The sequence below is a fragment of the Haliotis cracherodii genome, unplaced genomic scaffold (genome assembly GCF_022045235.1).
Source record: "Haliotis cracherodii isolate W230 unplaced genomic scaffold, xgHalCrac1.p SCAF_20, whole genome shotgun sequence".
NCBI lineage: Eukaryota > Metazoa > Mollusca > Gastropoda > Lepetellida > Haliotidae > Haliotis > Haliotis cracherodii.
The window spans coordinates 14,048,881-14,069,363 of NW_027266276.1; the positions used below are offsets into that span (position 1 = coordinate 14,048,881).

At 40.0% G+C, this 20,483-nt stretch overlaps 1 protein-coding gene across 1 annotated transcript in view; it reads left to right on the forward strand.

Annotated features, from left to right (window-relative positions):
* Nucleotides 1-1,075: 1,075 nt before the first annotated feature.
* Nucleotides 1,076-20,483, forward strand: part of LOC139470344 (UPF0415 protein C7orf25 homolog) — a 208,234-nt gene continuing 188,826 nt past the window's right edge. The window contains exons 1-2 of the mRNA XM_071252720.1: nucleotides 1,076-1,323; nucleotides 4,885-5,035. Coding sequence (XP_071108821.1) covers nucleotides 4,889-5,035 — 147 coding nt within the window. The 5' untranslated portion in view covers nucleotides 1,076-1,323; nucleotides 4,885-4,888. The remainder of the gene's footprint in view (nucleotides 1,324-4,884; nucleotides 5,036-20,483) is intronic.

A 20,483-nucleotide genomic window follows, 5' to 3' on the forward strand; every position in this document is an offset into this window, starting at 1 on the left:
AAAAGCCGCATAAAACATACACACTGTTTAGCGGTAGCGAGCACTGTGATCTGAATTGAAACAAAAATCATAAAAGAAGTGTTCAAGAACTGTCGCTTCCTTCCCAAGTTGACTGAATGGGTTTTGGCAGCTCGGGGGGTGCACAACTAAGATCTATTTATTGTCTTTGGTGGTAATTTATACAGAAATAAAGGATTTTTTCGAAATAAAAAAAAAGGGGGGGGGGGGGGGGGGGGGGGGGCACACCCAACCCAACCCCACCCCACCCCCACCCCCACCCCCGATCTTTATCCGCCCATGATGGTTCACATCATATCTCGAGGGACGCCACCAGTCAGTGATTATTGATTGTTGTGGGATCTGATAGAAGTGAATTGAAATTTATAGAGCCACGGGGATCTGCCCTTGGTCCAATAATTTTCCTCATATACACCCTACGAGTTGGAAGAATTGCAACATGTCATGACCTCAATTTTCATCATACACAGTTCTGTCTAGGATATAAACCATTGCCACCATCGTTGCATTGTTGACATCAAACGTTGAATGATGACATACTTCTTCAAATTGAATTATGGCAAAAACTGGAATTTTGATCGTCAGTTCAAAACTGATGCAGCCGTAGATTCAACCTCCCAATATACGTTTTGGGGACAACATTGCTCAATCAAGCAGTCACGCAGGAAAACTAGGCGTGATCATTGATTCAACATTCAGATTGAGAAACCAGGCGAATAACATTTGCAAAAATGTTTTGTAGTTCTTACTGAAAACATGGCGTACTTAAAAACTGCTTATGAATGTTCAAACCTTGCACTTAGATGCTTATAAAAGCAATAAAAATAAAGATAACCCCATCGTCACATCAGTGGTACGACGATGAATACATTTTTATACTGACCTCATATATTAAAGAAAAGGCTCCGGGGTCCCCGTTAAATATTTACATTTTTAGTGTATTTTCAGTAGAGTACTGATTTGACAACATAACAATAAGTACTTGTAGGAAAATACGATATCCTCGATTCTCGCGTGTACTCCATGATCTCGCGCGCTATTCGACGTGTAATACGTTGTGAGTGCTCAGTTTTCGTGGTATGCAATGCAACCTAATCGACATAAATTCAAACTCCACTCCGTCTGAAATAAAGAAGTCGGAACCAACTAAATACCACCTTATTGGGGTCACTGTGTCAAATTAACGAAACACTCCTAGTAAATACTGTCAACAGAAACACAACAGCTGATCAAGAGATCTGTCAACAAAAGTCAAAACGTGGTTACAAGTTATTGCTGAAAGTTCGGTCATCCAAGTTGTATACCGTAAGTAAAATCTTGGGCAACAATATGCAGTTTACCGGGCACAGCCCGAGCTCTACCATCCGCTCAATTACCGCGCTATAGTGCCACCGCTGTCTCGTTATACCGTTACCGTGCCTCACGCTCTGGTGACTCTCGCTTCACGATCCAACACCCGTTTTCGGTCTTAGGGAAACTTACACATCTTTACAATCCAACACCCGTTTTCGGTCTTTGGGAAACTTACACATATTTACAATCAGACACCCCTTTTCGGTCTTAGCGAAACTTACACATCTTTACAATCAATCACCCGTTCTCGGTCTTAGGGAAACTTACACGTCTTTACGATCCAACACCCGTTTTTCGGTCTTAGGGAAACTTACACGTCTTTACGATCCAACACCCGTTTTCGGTCATTAGGGTTAGCCTGCTTTGGGCAAGGGTTAGACATAAATTCTTACCTTTTCAAGTGTTAATCCGGTTAATCCCATTGGTCGGTCATGTTGACAAAAACAATTGCGGGTGTGGTTTCAAGAAAAGATGAATGGGAGCGCGGACCGTGGCTTCACACGCATGCGCAATTCACTGTTTACTGCTTACGCGTGCATGTCAATGGGGATTCTAATGACCCGTTAAACGAGCACTGATTACATGTGATAGCGCCTGTGGTCCAGTGGTAGAGTGTCCGCTAATTAACGCATTAATTAGCAGAACCGGTGAGCCGGCGAAGCGCGTTCGAGCCCCCACAGCGCTAATTGGATCTGAAAAAGTGCGCCCGGTAAAGTGCACTACTCCAAAAATCTTGAATGTAAACCTGTCTGTTTTAATATTTTATAAAATCCCGCTTTGCTTGTTTGACACCCTTTTCTACCCTTGACGAGTCAAAGATGTTATGGGTCCTCGCTGAGTTCCATATTTACGGAAGTGACGTCACGATCGAGTCCGGGTGGTAGGCAAAATGACTGATGACCAACAAAAATTTGTTAGATATGTGAACTCATTGTTTTCTTGGGTCCTTTTGCTGCAAAAAACAAGTGATGTGATTGAAAATTAGGGTATAAAAATATTTAGGAGTGTCGACAATTTGTTTTGGGTTTATTGAGGTACTAGATCTATGTAAATACACTGTGCACATTGTGTAAAATGCGCACACCATTTTTTACTGCAATAAACGCAAACATATTGAAGTCGATTGTTATGAATATATGCATGAAAAATAATAACTTCACAGACTGCTTAGATATAAAAGGAAAGTACATAGACCGTTCTGAGTTTTTTAAATCATATATGAAATAATTTCAGAGCGTGACGTCACGTCACGTCACCAATTCAATTCTTCAATAAAAAAACCCAGAGCTCCGCACAGTGAAGCAAACAAAAAAAACACAAGCGCTGTGCTGAGTAAACTGGCTTTTGTCACGCTTCTTATTAGAGGCAAATTGAAGAGAAAGATTGTGTGATTTTCTTACGGCTATGTCAGAGATCGTCCTAACAAGTTGTGCTACTGTAGTCTAAAGGTGCTCTCTTTATTTGTATAGACCTAAGCACTATTTTTAAATTAAGGTTCTGACCCCTTTTGTTTCATTGGGAGAATTGTAATTCCACTTTGTGAAATTTAGTAACATTGTAGTCGAATATCAGCCTCTGATAAATCTAGATAAATCTCTGGAGGTATGATGCACTGGATAAACGAGGATGGTCATCATACCAAGGGGATCATTTATCATAATGTCCTTCACTGGATTGTCTGCTTCAGACTCGATTCTTTACAGACCGCCGTCATATAAATTGTTTGATAGGCATTTCTTAGAAATTGACAGATGACAAAGTAGACACAACATATGGACAACAACTTCTTTATTTTACTGTAATAGTGACGTTTCATTATACACTGAAAGGCAAAAAAAATGTCATGTGGATGTATCATATAAATATCTTTATTTTCAAATGCTTATATATGTAAATAAAGACATCGGAGAAAGTCAGTGTTTGACCCACATGGAATTAACAGTCTGGGAAATGCTTTTTGCGAATTGTGAATTTGGGGAGACACCAGAAGACATCACAGCTGGGGGGGTTTAAAATCAGTACCTGGTGTGGCCACCACGGGCGTTGACTACAGCCACACATCTCCTGTACATGGAGTTGACTAGCCTGTTGATGAAGGCCATTGTGATATGGGTCCATATCCTCAGGAATACTACACACAGTTGTGCTGCAGTTGTCGGCCTTGGGCTTATATCGTTGAGTCGGCGTTGGATCTCTTCCCACGAGTGTTAAATGGGATTCAAATCCGGACTGAGGGCAGGCCAAGGCATGATTTGGATGTTGTGCTGCTGGAGGAAGTCCCTGGTGACTCTGGCAGTGTGGGGACGGGTGTTGTCTAGCTGAAAGGTGTGGTTTTGATGACGGGCAAAAAAAGGCATGATATGGGGTCTGAGGACTTGGTCAATGTAGCGGAGAGCTTTGATGCCATTACTTCTGCCTGTACCAAAATTCTGAAAGACCACAGGTCCCACTCTCTGGTTCATTCCAATTCCACCCCAAACCATGATGCTTGGGCCGCCCCACGGGTCTCGTTCCATAACACAAGCATCAGAATAACATTCGCCCCTCCTTCGCCAGACCCTGACTCTGCCATCCACCGTTGAAACACAGTAGCGACTTTCATCAGTGAAGATGTTTCCTCTCCATTGCTGTTGACACCAATTTTGATGCTGCCTGGTCCATTGCAGTCGGACCTGTCATTGCCAATCTCTCAGGATGAGTACACGAGCAGGACGGTGGCACGAGCTGTTGTTGGCAGTAAGACAACGTCAGACTGTACGATCACTGATGGCACGCTGGTGGTTGCCAATGGTTTGCTGATCTGTTTCAGTGGCCATTCGGAATCGGTTCTGCAGATGTTGGCGTATCATGAACCGATCTTGTCTGGGAGTAGTGACTCTAGGATGACCACTACGCTGTCGGTGGTGTTGGTGGTGTTGTGGCGATGTTGCCAGATGTCGTTCTGATGTAGACATTGAATGCATTTGCAATGACCTGTGCACTCTGGCCTGCTTGCAGTCTTCAGATCGCTTGTTGTCTCTCATTTCCTGATAATCTTGGCATGGCTGATGAATCGAAATAACGAAAGCCAGCTTAACAGTTTCGGTGTCTTTTATACCATACCATCCACAATATGCACGTACATCATGTTTTTGACAAGATTTTTCTGCAACTGAGTCCCATTGCACTTTTGTAGGTTGCGTATGGGCAAAGCACTCCATTTTAAACTCAATTTATAAATGGACTTTAAGGCAACAAAAAGAAGCATTAGAATGATAAATGAGTTTATTGACCACAGAACATGTAACTGCCAGTGTCTGTTAAGTTTTATGAGCATTTTCAGAAGTGACGTTTCTTTTGCCTTTCAGTGTAGATCCTTATACCGTTGTCAAGCGAGGCTGATAGTGAGCTGGAATATTGCTGAGTGGGTCGCTAAACAAACAAACAAACTGAAGAGGCAATTGTTTGATTTTATGATTGTCCGGTACAGTTTAAGAATAATAAGCTTCTACAAACAGAGGATTTGTTTTCCAGAACAATGGCCAGCAAAGTGAGTTCCCCTTCCGCGGACTGCTATCTCCAGTTTGCCCATGAGCTGCAGGAGAAGTGTCACAGACTGGCCCACATCAAGGGGGCACGGAAACTCGAACGCAAAATCATCGCAGAGGTCAAGTTTTTGAGAAATGTGAGTACTTTCAACATTTTCCTTTTATTAGTTGGTTATGTCATGTGCAAAATCCTGGCCGGCAAGCAGTTTTTGAAACACAGCAGAGTAAACTGAGAGCCTTAACGGCTAACACATTTCGAAAGCTGTAGGCCCAGTGGGAAAACTGTAGGGCCTGTGGAAAAACTGTAGGCCCTGTGGAAAAACTGTAGGGCCTGTGGAAAAACTGTAGGCCCAGTGGAAAAACTGTAGGCCCAGTTGGAAAACTGTAGGGCCTGTGGAAAAACTGTAGGGCCTGTGGAAAAACTGTAGGCCCAGTGGAAAAACTGTAGGGCCTGTGGAAAAACTGTAGGGCCTGTGGAAAAACTGTAGGCCCAGTGGGAAAACTGTAGGGCCTGTGGAAAAACTGTAGGCCCAGTGGAAAAACTGTAGGGCCTGTGGAAAAACTGTAGGCCCAGTGGAAAAACTGTAGGGCCTGTGGAAAAACTGTAGGGCCTGTGGAAAAACTGTAGGGCCTGTGGAAAAACTGTAGGCCCAGTGGAAAAACTGTAGGCCCAGTGGAAAAAACTGTAGGGCCTGTGGAAAAACTGTAGGCCCAGTGGAAAAACTGTAGGGCCTGTGGAAAAACTGTAGGCCCAGTGGAAAAACTGTAGGCCCAGTGGGAAAACTGTAGGCCCAGTGGAAAAACTGTAGGCCCAGTGGAAAAACTGTAGGGCCTGTGGAAAAAAACTGTAGGGCCTGTGGAAAAAACTGTAGGGCCTGTGGAAAAACTGTAGGGCCTGTGGAAAAAACTGTAGGCCCAGTGGAAAAACTGTAGGCCCAGTGGGAAAACTGTAGGCCCAGTTGGAAAACTGTAGGGCCTGTGGAAAACTGTAGGGCCTGTGGAAAAAACTGTAGGCCCAAACATTTTTGCTGAAGCGGGGAGACATACTCTTTGCAAAACACAACCAGTCAACCAGACGCTTTTACTGCTATCACACCGAGTTCCCAGAGACTCTTGTGTGATATCTGAAGCCAGCATTTATCAAGGAAATTATCTGCTTGTAAAACATCTTTGCGACAACATGTCATTTGAAAGGTCTGATCCCACTGTTTATAAATATGTGTTTCTACATGTGCATGTGTAAGTCAAACTTGACTTGCAGGTTTACATACCATATTTCTTCTATTAGACACTTAGGCGTTAATCAATTGTGCACAAGTCATTGCCAAAGTGTCTATTTGAGACCTGGTGTCTATTCTGTTTTTTAATGCTGGCACATTGGCAACGACTACCTTACTGAAATCCAATTTATTAGTTAGTCACCATTAGTCACCAACATACTACAGTATAAAATAGGAAACTGTTATCTTATATCTAATAGAGGACCAGCCTCTGTTTTTTTGACATAACATATGACCTGGCATTGGTTAGAGGCTGGTGTGTATTGGACGCCCATCTAATAGATTAAATACGGTATATGTACACTTTCTTGTAGTGAATATATTTAGTGTTGATTTGATAGGCATAAAACATTGCTTTTTGAATATTAGTTTATTTCCACTATTAATTGTTTAGGGTGTGGAAGATTCCATAAAAAACAAGTCAGTTATTCACAAGGTGAGGGACAATCTAGCAGGACTTATTGTTTCCCAGCGGTAGAAACTACCATTTTAGTCCAGCAGTTCTTATAATGATAACATATAGCAAAACAGTCAAAATGGCAAATATCTACTTGTCCTTATGATACCCTAACCATTGGGCAGTTTGGCAAGGACTGTAGGATGAGTGCCAATTTCTAAGACTTTTTCCTGACCATGTTCCAGGGGGTGTAACACTAAGTAACTTCTCTGATGTGAGCTCTGGGCCTTGTTCCACAAAGTGATCTTCGTAGTACGGTCTACAACAGTTACAGCGCTACGATGGCTGTGTGGAACGGGGCCCTGGACTAGAAGCACAACATCTATAATGAAGGCAATTTATTGGGGCCTTTACATGCTTCTGTAATATTTTAATCTCAGTACCCACAAAGTCTTGAATAATTTTAACTTCAGAATTATGTCAATCACTCAATCTGTATATCGAATAGTGATGTGAATCATAATCACCACCACCTATGCCTAGAACACCGTGGCATCAAATGCATTTATAGGAGTTGTCTCCCTTGGACCAGAGTCAATGTTCACCATACTCTCATTGGCCAGCTCATGACCACCTGACTGGTATATTTTGGAGTTTATCATAAGTATGTTATGACCATAAAATATATATATTTAAAGAAGTATGTTTGACAGAATTAATAATTATAGTTAATATTCTAAATCAGGTGTGATGTTTTCCTGACACTCCTATGTTCCTTATAAGGAAGACCGCCTCCATGGTCCAGTGGTAGGGTCTGGCAGAAGGCCAGTGGTTCGATCCCCGGTCGCATCATACCAAAGGATGTTAAAAGATGGTACTTGTTGTTACCCTGCCTGGCAATCAGCATTAAGGGGCTAAAACAAGGACTGGTCGGCTCGGAGTCAGTATACTGTGTCTGAGAGGTGTATTCATGTTAAACTGCAGCATGGTATCTCAGTGGGCTAACACTATAAATTTGGCGTTAGTCTGGGCTAGTACGAGCAGCCAAACACACATATACACACACATACACACACATGCTGTATAAGTGCAATGATCTTGATTGCAACGTTAAACCCTGTTTCTTCACCACCACCTTATAAGGAAATCTATGGCAAAGTTCCTCAACATTTTGGGCTGCGCTATTAATACTTAACAACAAAGCTCGTCCCAAAAACATACAAATCTATACCTTGAATCACAAAATGACTCCCACTTTCACGGCAGTTGCTTTGCCAATTTCTGGGGCCTACTAATCTGATCTACAGGACTCCTTGCAGTGGTGCTATATGGCAGTGTGTTTTATTGTTAAACAATGATTGTAACTCTGTCACATTGTTTCTGTTTAGATTTGGTAGACACTCATGGCATTGTGTTTTGACAGTGATTAGTTGTCAGGAATGTAGTTCTATTTAATGTAAGCAGTTTTGAGGATGTTAGTATGTTTAGATGCTAGTGTCATATGTGTCATGGAATGAGATGGAGAGTAATAGAAACATGTAGAATATTTTTTGTTTGTGGGGGCACTGTGTAGAAATTTCCAGTAGCTAGTTAGACTGTATAGAAAGGGACAAGAGCCTGCCTCTCGTATCTCTCACACATTTCATCACATGAAGACCAGCTGTCTTGTGAGGATCGCACTTTACCCGTAACATTGACACGTAACAGTGGGCAAATCCTTTTGAAGTGTAATTGACTTTGTTTCAAATTTTCTTATCCACAAGAGTAAAATCGCAGGAAAATCTTTTAACGGTTGTGTTGACTTTGAAACACTACAATTGATCTCTTAGTTTCTGTAGTGAACAGCTTTAAATCTGACAGTGATCACCCTGAAAGTAACATGATTATTTCCACTGAATACCTTTTTGCGAAAACAAAACTGATTTCTGTTGGTACAGTAAAGTACGGTTATAACGAACTCAAAGGGAATAGTTCGTTATAAGCATATATACAGCATGACTACAGCAAATAGTCGGGACCAAAAAAGTAGTTCGTTATATCCGTCAGTTCGTTATAAGCGTAGTTTACTGTATTATGATTCCATTTAATTTCACTTTGGCTCCATGATAAATGAAGACCTTAAACAGGCAAGTATTTGACAGGGCAAGGTCCAGGAGTTGCCTGCCCTGTGGTCCGGCTGAAGATTGGGAGGAACTTCAGACTCTGCATCAGGGTCGTCATCCTCTCACAAATAGTAATGTACCCGTGAAGATATCCTGGGTAGAATAGGTCTTCAGCAACCCATGCTTGCTGTAAAAGGCGACTATGCTTGTCGTAAGAGGCAACTAATTGGATCGGGTGGTCAGGCTTGCTGACTTGGTTGATGTATATCATCGATCCCAATTGCCAGATTGCGTGGATCGATATGCACAACGTCAGTCACTGGATTGTCTGGTCCAGACTCGATTATTTACAGACAACCGTCATATAGCTGGAATATTGCTGAGTGTGGCGTTAAACAGCAAACAAACAAACAAACAGTAATGGTGGATGCATATACATGAGTTGTCTCCCTTGGACCAGAGGCTGTTGTTGTCTAGTGTACAAATCCAACATTGTAATCAGAGTTATAATCATCATTTTCATTTTCATCCTCCAATCACCATCATCCTCATGATAGACTCAATGGGCTGCAGTGCCTGCCTGACTTCTAACAATGTAGTACATCCCATATGATAATAAAGACAATATTGCTGGAAGTGGCGCACTAAGCACAATATCAGTGCATTGTATTGTGTGTGAGACGCCTTCAGTCTGAAACAGACACATGTAATGGGTTTTATACCCCCATATTTTGTCAACATGACAATTAATTACCGGTAATAAGTTCAAATTCTCTGTAAGTTCGGACATGCCTTTATAATTAGTGTCACTTCCTTAACACATTCTAGTCATGGAGATTTTGTTTTTGTCTCCTCTGGCACCATGATGTCACAAACAAAGGGAAAAAGAATCGAGAAAAACGTAAAGCGCATTATTTAGGTATTATTTAAACACAGCTGGGGGGCACTGGTGGCCTAGTCGTCTAAGGCGCAGCGATTGCTGTGCAGATTTGCGTTCCTTGGGCACGTCAGAAACCTATGATTGTGGGTTCGAATTCCGGTTCGCCCCAAATATGTTTCTATGTTTGTCAGCACCATACCCGTTCTCGTGAGTTTCACCGAAGTGATAAACGTCTGAGACCTGCATCACTTCGGGCTTTCCTCCCACATTAAGCTGACACGTCGTGATATAACTGGAATACTGCTAAAAGCGGCGTTAAACACAAATCACTAACCTACTAACTAAACATGGTTGTGTTGTTAGGGACCATGTCAAAAGTTTGATGTCCAGTAAAAATCTGAATTCGTGAAGTGAGCTACTAGATCTTTGCGGTATGACAGTGTCATAGTGTGTATTTTATAAAGTATGTACAACTTATTGTTTGGCCTATGTGCTGATGTAGCCCTCCCAACTGACACTGCCAAGAGGAGATGTCCAGGCATCTTATTCTTTTATCTTAGTAACATGGCAACCAGCTCCAACAATCAGCCAAGGTTCAATTTCTGCACGTAACCTTATAAGAGAGGCTGACAAGAGTAGTCTCCCTTACACCCTGGTTGTCAATGTGCATGCCATGTAACTGACACCGCCATCTTTACCCTTATCCTTATATTGATAAGGGCTTCCAAGATGTTTCCAAATATAATTTTTTAACAGAAATATTGCTAAGTAGGGCTTGAACGAGTCCAAATTTACTACCCGGGTACCCGCCACCCTATTACCCAGCCCTACCTGGACTCCCGCAAAAGGTCTCAAGAGTTGGGTACAAAATGTCCGAATGGGAATTGTTTAACCACAGCCCTGGCAAAAACTATTTAGATACATGTATTAATCAATCTGATAGACACTTTATCCTTACTTGAACATATAAAAGTCAGAACGAATATCTGCATAGTGAGAAAGATATGTGAACATTATACTGTGAACTATACTTGTAGTGTAACCATTGAATTTAATTGTAAATGTAATTAAACAATATGTCACGTGTCTAACCACGGGTCCGGGTAGTCATGTTGGTACCCGGGTCCTACTCAGGACCCACAACGCCTCTGTAGTCTAGAGGTAGAGCGTCTGCCCGGAGAGCGAAAGGTCTGGGGTTCGATCCCCGGCCCCGTCATACCAAAAGACGTTAAAAGATGGTACTTGTTGTTCCCTGTCTGGCGCTCGGCATTAAGGGGCTAAAACAAGGACTGGTCGGCTCGGAGTCAGTATGCTGTGTCTGAGTGGGGTATTCATGTTAAACTGCGGCATGATATCTCAGTGAGCTAGCACTATAAATTGGCATCAGTCCGGACTAGTAGAAGCAGCCACACAAACACACACACGTACATGCACGTCGCTATACAAGTGCAATAATCTTGGATGCGACGTTAAACCCCATTTCACCTCACCTCAGGACCCACCTGACTCCGAGTACCTGAGTTACCTGTCCCAGCCCTATTGCTAAGGCTTAAAAAAAGAAAAGAATTGGTTCTCAGGCAATGTCTTTTGAAAATATAGTGTGGACGGTTGGTGTTGTTTTTTAGCCTAATGATTCTTCCTCTTGTAGGTTTTCTAATTCTGCTCTTTGGAACAACTGCACAAATCTTCACGTTCATTTTGAAAATGTGGTCAAATAGACAATACGGTACACAAATCTTGTCAACAAATTACGACTGAGCATGAACTAAAGCTTTTCATCGAATAAATCGAATAAATCATCTTTGCGTGATGACAACAATATAACATGTAGGTGTTTTTTGTTTTTTTTACATTTTCACTGTTTTCATTATCCAAACTCATGTCAGTGTTTGATCTGGCTCTTTTGTGGAATAAGAATTGATTTTTTTTGCAAAAAATTATTAGCTGGTCATGAACCCATTTGTTCATATTTGTTTTTGCTTTTCAGAGTTGTTCCCAAATGTAGTTTGAAATGTTATAGTATAAATTATGAATCACTATAGTGGCTGGGTGATTTCATAACAGCATGCAAAGAATCGGTCTAACAAACTGGAGATGTCTGTATTTGTAGCTCACCTGATTAGTTGTCTGTCTGGAATTGACTTTTACATTTTCAACATGCTCATAGAATTTCCGATTTGATTTTGAACATGGGCACCATAGCAGCCATATCGCAAGCTTTTTACAACCCAAGCTTTCTCGAGCTTTACGGCACTCGTTTCAACATTCCGTTACAGACTAGCTTGAAAAATATGTTGACACAGTTCTCGATTAAAATTTTGAAAGCGGAACAAACGGAACATTCCAGAATGTCTAATATATGGTTGCGATTGTATGACAGTGCTTCCACGTACTGAGCAATGCCTCCTCCGTTCAAATGTTTATCCAACGGAAGCGAGAGGAAGACGATAATTTTTATGAAATCAGTCGTATAGGCCGTAACTGTCATTCGGAATGAAAGGTTGCTTTGACGTGACCTGTAATGGGATGTCCTTAGATCTTTGCTTAGCGATAGCGAGAACTAAGATCTGATTTTAATGAGATTGCCCAATATACAGCCATTGTTGCTACATTTTGAAACATCTCGCCAGAAACTGCAAGTCTGAGTGGATGAAACAGAATCTGATTTTAAACATAACTGTGTGATTGGCATTCTAGAAGTTGGTGAGTAAATAATAAACATATAAGTTATGGATAAGAACTTCAAGCTCTAGCTGGATAAACTACAATGGAACGTTGCTACATGCAACAAACCAGAAGTTATCCTAGCTATCTTTGAAGTGGGTCCTGCTCCTCACTGAAGCACATGCAGCACATGTGGTGTCTCCTTGGCAAGTGTCTTTGTTCACATTGTGCCTCTGTTCACCCAGCAGTGGGGGCGGTCGGGTAGCCTAGTGGTTAAAGCGTTCGCTCGCCACGCCGAAGACCCGGGGTTCGATTCCCAACATGGGTACAATGTGTGAAGCCCATTTCTGGTGTCCCCCGCCGTGATATTGCTGGAATATTGCTAAAAGCGGCGTAAAACCATACTCACTCATTCACTCACTCACCCAGCAGTGAATGGGTACCCGATAGGATGTGATGGCAACATGGTTGTTAACCTTCTAGCACCTAACAGGCAGCTTGGGTTGTACACTCCCCAGGGAGCTGAGAATGATTTTTTAGTGCACACAGATCCATTAAGCGGGGTGGATTACAGCGCCTATATGGATGATGATGATGATGATGATGATGATGATGATTATTATTATTATTTTTATTTCATTTCATTTCATTTCATTTTATCTTATTTTATTTTATTTTATTTTATTTTATTTTATTTTATTTTTTTATTATTGTTATTATTATAAGTTGTACTTATATATTATTTACAATTTTAAAACATGGCTGAAAATCTCTCTTCGTAATTCAGGTGAGCTACAGATCCGAGTGGCTCTATTAATTTTCTTTTTTACCATCTACAGTTCAGAACTTTCCAAATAAAATCTGCAAACAAAAAAATATAAATTGTCTTCAGTTAGGTTAATGAAAACCTGAAGCACTTCAAATGGCAGTGAATGGCATTGTACTACCAGTGCGTGAATAAGAAGATTGGCCAATTATTTGACAGGATGGAGTCAGGAAAGTTATCTCATTGATATTTCTGTGCCATGTGTGAGACCTGGATGCCATCAAACACTGATCATGTGTCGAGCTGAAATATAGGTCAGTTCCGGAACAATTCTTTTATTAGCTGGTTGTAGAAGAAATGGATTAATAACTAGATCATCGTCTTCTCTTCTAGTTGCTTGTTGACAGATTCCTGTACAGTAGACCTCTGGGTCTGAGTGAGTCAGACTCTGTTCACCGTACCGCCGACATATTGCTGGGTATTGCTGAGTGCAGCGTTAAACAAACAAACAAACAAACAAACAAACAGGATCTATCATTTGCTGTGTTGTTTTTTTGATGATAGTCATGGTGTGTGCCAAAGACTTCGGAGTCTACCAGAATGAGCTCGGCTCTTGGCGTAATTTTCTGAAGGTGCTCTGTTATTATTTGGACATTCTTTATCACTTTGATATGTGCCCACCGTTTTTTACGTTTATACCTCCAAAAAATGCAAAACATAATTAAGTCAATTCTTAATTATTAGCTGAACTTTCTTGACCAGAATCTTGCTAGATTGCAGTCATATGTTAGTGGCAGAATCCCATGTGAAGACACAGTTTAGAGCTGGTCTCTTCAGGAACCTCTTGTTGTAAGAGTCGACTAAAGAGGATCGGGTGGTCACAATTCCCTGGTTAGACACATTCCTCAATAAAACACATTCCCTTATTATGTTTATTTCCATAGTCACACCCTGCCTCAATGCGAGCAGATACAGCAATCCACATTTGTGTCTACCTCCCTACCCAGGTCATATATGAGGCCAGTTTGACCTACAAGTGAAAACTAAAACCTCATACCCAGGGAGATCTTACTAGTAGAAACTAAAACCTCATACCCGGGAAGGTCTTACTAGTAAAAACTAAAACCTCATACTCGGGGAGTTCTTACTAGTAAAAACTAAAACCTCATACCTGGGGAGGTCTTACTGGCGAAAACTAAAATGTCCAAAGAGGTTATAAAAACAAGTACTGTTCGAAACACTGGTAAACCTTTGTGAAAGGTTTATGACTTGGTAAACTGTATGAGTTACTTTTATATACATGAGTTACTTCCCCTTTCATAGGTTGAGGGTGTCAAACCTTCCTTTGTGCTGTGACCAGCTCTGCCAATCGCTTGCGATACCGTCCACATTTCCTTATTCTCTTTGGTGCTAAGGCCACACTTTGTTTCACTTGCTTTACAGTTCCGCCAACTGTAAATTTGGTTGAAATGGGAAAAAACAACTTCAGAATTTGCTCTGTTTTGTGTCGCGCCAAAAGGGTGAAAATATTTTCTAAATAAGGACCAACAGGCATATATTAAACATTGGATTCTAAATAAAGTTATTGTTGATCCTGAAATTGATAAGATGCATAGATGCACATAAGCATTCCCGCTTGATTCATCAGGTCTGCATTACTTAGAGCAACAGCTGTGGTGCAGGCTCTCCTCCCATATTAAACCAACTTTATTTTTTTATGCCAGCCAACCTGTTGTGGAGAAGAAATTAAAAAATCCTTAAAGCAAGTAAAGGAAAAGTGTGGCCTTAGCATCAAGGAAAAGTGTGGCCTTAGTGTAAAGGAAAAGGGTGGCCTTAGAGTGAAGGAAAAGTGTGGCCTTGGCATAAAGGAAAAGTGTGGCCTTAGAGTGAAGGAAAAGTGTGGACTTAGCATAAAGGAAAAGTGTGGCCTTAGAGTGAAGGAAAAGTGTGGCCTTATCATAAAGGAAAAGTGTGGCCTTAGCATCAAGGAAAAGTGGCCTTAGCATCAAGGAAAAGTGTGGCCTTAGCATCAAGGAAAAGTGGCCTTAGCATCAAGGAAAAGTATGGCCTTAGCATCAAGGAAAAGTGTGGCCTTAGCGTAAAGGAAAAGTGTGGCCTTCGCATGCACCTAAAGTACTCACAGAAATGAAAAAAAACTATTTTTCGACCTCAGATATTAAATAAATGCAGTTAATATGCAAAATATGTAAATATTCAAACAACACAATTAGTACTAATTGGGTCTTGGCACAGATACAGCGTATCAAAGGTTTTTATGCCTTTTTACAAGTAAAAGTGTGTAAAAATGTGAATAAAACAGGCTATTGTGAAACAGGGCAACCAGGTGTAAGTAGATCAAGGTGAATGTCCATGACCTATGACACCTTGACGACAGGTGAGAACAGGTACATAATGCCTATAGTCTGTTTCTGCTATGTCAATTTGGACTTAGTTTTATTTTTGAATATTGAAAGTGACGACCAATTACCTCCTGTAACGTATATTTTGTATTGTTCACTGAGATCAAACTAGCAAATCCAGACTAGTACTTTTCGAGTTGTTTTGTTATTTCGTATTTACAGCGACGTAACACTTTGTGTTGATTTTTAAATTGAGAAAAACAGGTTTTTTTCATTTCCGTGAGTACTTTAGTGGATGAACCACTTATGTCTGGTGGCACGCGCTATGATTTGTGGTACCCTCCATGGACAAAATGTGATGATTAAGAGGGAGACATCAGTTGGAGGAACTTACTGCACACATATACATGATGTCATCACATATGATATTCCCGTGAAGATATTGGTTAGAATAGGTCTTCAGATACCCATGCTGGCTGGGAAAGGCAACTATGCTTGTCGTAAGAGGCACCGAACAGGATCGGATAGTCATTCTCGCTGACTTGGTTGATTCATGTCATCGTATCCAAATTGTGTAGATCGATGTTCATAATATCAATCACTGGATTGTCTGGTCCAGATTTGATTATTTACAGACTGCCGTCATATAGCTGGAGTATTGCTGAGTGTGTTGTTAAACAATTAACAAACAAACAAACAAACAAACAAACAAACATATGACTTGGTACAATATGTACCTGTACATATGTAGATATTGTTATGCCACAGAGCTTGCCCTTCATGTTTGTTGACTGAGAAGGGATCACGGTGACTTAACGAGCATTGTGCCACAACTGGTTGAGCAAACTTGTGTCCCTCAGGCATGCCAGAAACATATCATCGTGGGTTTGAATCTCGGTTCAAACCTAAAAACATAAACAGGGGGAATCTAGGATTCCAATCCACAATCTGCGATTTCACAGAACTCAGGCACTTAAGATGACATTAGGCTACCAACGATCCCCTCTCGGTTAACGAACATGATGAGCAAGCTCTGTGCTTAAAGCACGAGATCATAGAATTTCAATTTAATTCAATCAATTTTCCATCAATTTTTTTCAAGGTGTTCTAGGTGATGTGATTAGGTGATGTGATTTGAGGTTGTTTGCATATAGACTTGTCGTTTAATCATGTATACGTCGTAGACATCACAAGATGTGGGAACCAGGAACACAGGAACAAAACCTGATTGTGGTGAGTCTATTAAGTGAAATGTGTTTCAGATACTTCCAGGATGTATTAGACGGAACAGATTAATTCTACCATTCTGTTGTCCACATTTGTGATCAATACACTATGGTGTAATGGAATATGTAGAATGCAACGAACCGAAATGGATCATCCGATTATTGACGACCTGGGCGTGGTAGAAACAGGTCATAATCAGGCGGTATGCGGAGAAAGAACAACGCAGAACGACGAGAGCATGTACGACATGTATTTCAATACTGGTGGTGACATCCAAGTATAGGGGAGCAGTCCTTGCATGAAAATGATAGCCGTCAGTTATTAGGTTGCCATAAAGTATGAGGCCAGATCAATTCAATTACTTCTTTTACAGATTTTTAACCCAAAAATATCTGAAGGAAGAAAAAAAAAGATGAAATAATTATTTTGTAGATGAAAAGAAAATAATAACAAAATCTATAACTGCATTTTACTTAAATTATGTGCTTGTGAATGATACGTAATCACATTTTGCGGATTAAATTTTTCAGGTTACTGCAACAAGCAGCTGAGACAAGACATCATCAAAATGATAATGTAATTGTAAATTTTGAGATAAATGGTTACCATGGTAACTGGACATAATTTTTCTGTTACAGATTTTACTTTGTTATTTTTTAAATGGCTATTAAGTGACCTGTGAAACAGATAATTAAGTTTCTCCAGCCTGAGATTGATCAGAACCGGTTGCATTAGATGCCATGTTAATGACCAGTTGGTAGAAGAGGTATACAACTCAAAACAAGTTAAGGAACACTCACAATTGACAACTGTAGTCATATGAAAAAATGGTGTTTTCTTCAACTTCTTTTGAGTAGTATACATTGTGTTACCCACTGTGTTATATCGATCCAGTCCTATACATTCATGCAAGCACCTCTCGCCCTTGTGTTAAGAAATGTGTCATAGTTGAGAGAAAGTTGAAAACACAATCAATTGGTTGCAAAATATGTTAAAAACATTGTGATGTAGTCCAAAAATAGATCTCCATTTGAAATAAATAATGTACACAATATTACCCATTTGTACAAATGTGATGCAAAACATCAGTAGTCATATGTATACAACATGTATTTAAGAAACAAACTTATCAAATACAGATTGATATAAATATTGCAATGTCCCAGTGTTACAAACAAAGTTGCTATTTTGTATCGGTCCTTTGATGCACTGATTGTTTTGCTTGTTACAATAACATTTCCTTCTTCATAGAAACAAATAAGTATTGGTGATGAGAACCTGTTGTCAAAGGTTATGGGATCATAATCAATCTCATTAAAATCAGATCTTAGTTCCCGCTGCCGCTAAACAAAGATCTGAGGACATCCCATTACGGGTCACTTCAGACCGACCTTTGGCAAACTCTGACCGACCAATGGAATTACTGACAAGAAGTCGACATTAGCCAATCAGAAGGCAGCTTTCTCGTGCTTTACGGCACTAATTTCAAATTGGCAACTACGCTTCGAAATATATTTTGACAAATTCTCGCTTATAAATTTGAAAATTGAACAAAAGAATGTTCTAGAATGGCTAATATATGGTCTAGATTGTATAGATTCAGTCGTTAAGCCCGTAACTATCATTCGGAATACCCCGTTTTAACATTTTCGAGGCTGCATGATTAGAAATCACATTCCGACTGTCACTTTCATGATCTGGTAAGCGACGCGCTGATTGGTTGGAATAAAGGTCGTTCTGACATGACCCCTTATGGGATATCTTCAGATCTTTGTTTCGCGTTAGCGAGAACTAAGATCTGATTTTAATAAGATTGGTATCATAATCAGTTTTGCATGACTGGCATCAATAGGTAAGAATCGTCACAATGCAAGTGGTTATATTTAGCAGTGACCTTGACCTTAATTGTACATCTGCACATTTTCTTTCAGTTTGTGTTGGTACTGTACGTGAGTTGCACACTCTGCTAAATATAGTTGCTCACAGTCACCTGACTGACGATCCTCAGTCGGATTGTAACCACATGATCAAATGTTTATTGCTAAGAAGATGGACATTTCTTGAAAAGGGCACTTGCAATGTTTGTCATTACTGTAAGTGTTATTCCTTATCGGGAAAATGTCTTGCACATTCAGCTATCTTCGTTAATTAATCATCTTGATATTTCGTGATTCTATTTAAAGTTGCGAGGACTGTATCTATTAATATCTAAAGGTTTCAGGTTTCCAAATCAATATTATAGTAGTGATAAGTTGATCAGTACATTATAGAAAAGCAGGCAAGTTGGAGAAGGTCCATTACAGAAATTAACTTGGCCTGGCACATAATCCCTGAATGGAGTGGGCTCTATGGCTGTATCCTCCCGGCATTCATAATGCTTCCAAATTTAGATCTTAACAAGAAGTGTTACTGTAATCTTTCAAAAAGGAGATAATCCATAATTATGTCTTCTCAAGGTGTATCTGACAGGCTTTTAAAACTAGAAATGGCCTGCTTAGCAAGGAACTTCTCAATATCATCGTAATGTTCTTGTTACTAGCAGAACGCCACTGATTATCCCCAGCAAGTTGTGATGCTGGAGATGCAGTCTTCGTGTCTTAACATCTTATGGTTTTAACATGATTGCTAATCACTAATGGCGGCACTTCTTTAAATTCACACTTATTCTATCCCCCAAACGGAAGAAGTATTTCGTGGAGAGGTGTATTAAATTAAATATTCTCATTGGAGTGAGCGACAATATTGTTAAACACGCCAAGTGTAATAAGTGCGTGAAGTTGAAGAGGGGTATACTGATTCCCTACCAACTTGTTTTTATAGTGGATGGGTTTCGACAATGAGGGGAGGGGGGGTTGTAGGATGGGGGTGTTAATAGATATTGGAAGGTAAATTCATGTCTTTAGAAGAGTACTTTGATTGCCTTATAAAACTGGTGAACATTGATTTTCCACTTTTTACTAAATCTGTTTTTTTACGCCTGTAGTGTTTCTGTTAATGACACTGTTGTATGACATATGTGGCTTTCTTAAGCCATTGTCACTGTATATATCAATTCAAATTTGATCTTAGGCCTGACAAATTGATTACTGGTATCTGGAGGTGCCTGGGATTTCTTAGAACAAATTTATTTTAAAAAAAAGACATGCTTGATGTTTTCAAAGTAAATGTGTTGCGATTTTTTAAAAATTGTTAGCTCATCCTTTCACAGAAAACCATTACCTTAGATGCAAATGGAACATTGGCATGAGATGTAAATTATTGCCTTCGTCATACTTAGGGAGCAGTTCATGACTTTATGTAGAATACAAAGCTTATTTGCTTACAAAATATGATAATTGCTGTTGAATGTAAATCTTGAAAAGGTAATTTTGTCAAATGAAAAGCTTGCATGAAAAATCTTATTATTGTTTAAGTTCTTTTCAAGTGGGCATTATAAGACTTGATTTAGTTCATGTGATAATACCCATGTTATTAAATTTACACCATCAACCAAAACGTATCCTCAGTTTTGGGATACAACGAATGGATGAAGCCAACATGTCTCTCAAGTTATTGAGATATTGTCTCATGACTACATACTAAATTCAGCAGTAGAATCACAGTTGACAGATCGTGATAGATCGAGCACATGACAGTACACTACCTGTATATGATAGTATTATTGCTGAATCAGCACTATTTTACAGTGTTTGATACGAATGCTGGCCTCTTGGCCCAGTCTAGTTAGATTTCTCAAAGACCAGTTGAACGACTTATTAGGTGGTCTGACAGTGTAGTGTTATTTGGGGGCACTATGATTAATTGCTATGATTGGAAACAGTAATTTGTGTCAAACTTGAAGTTAACTTGCATTAATTTATATCACTGGTTGATATTCAATATTATAATGAACAACATCTTCCTCAGGCA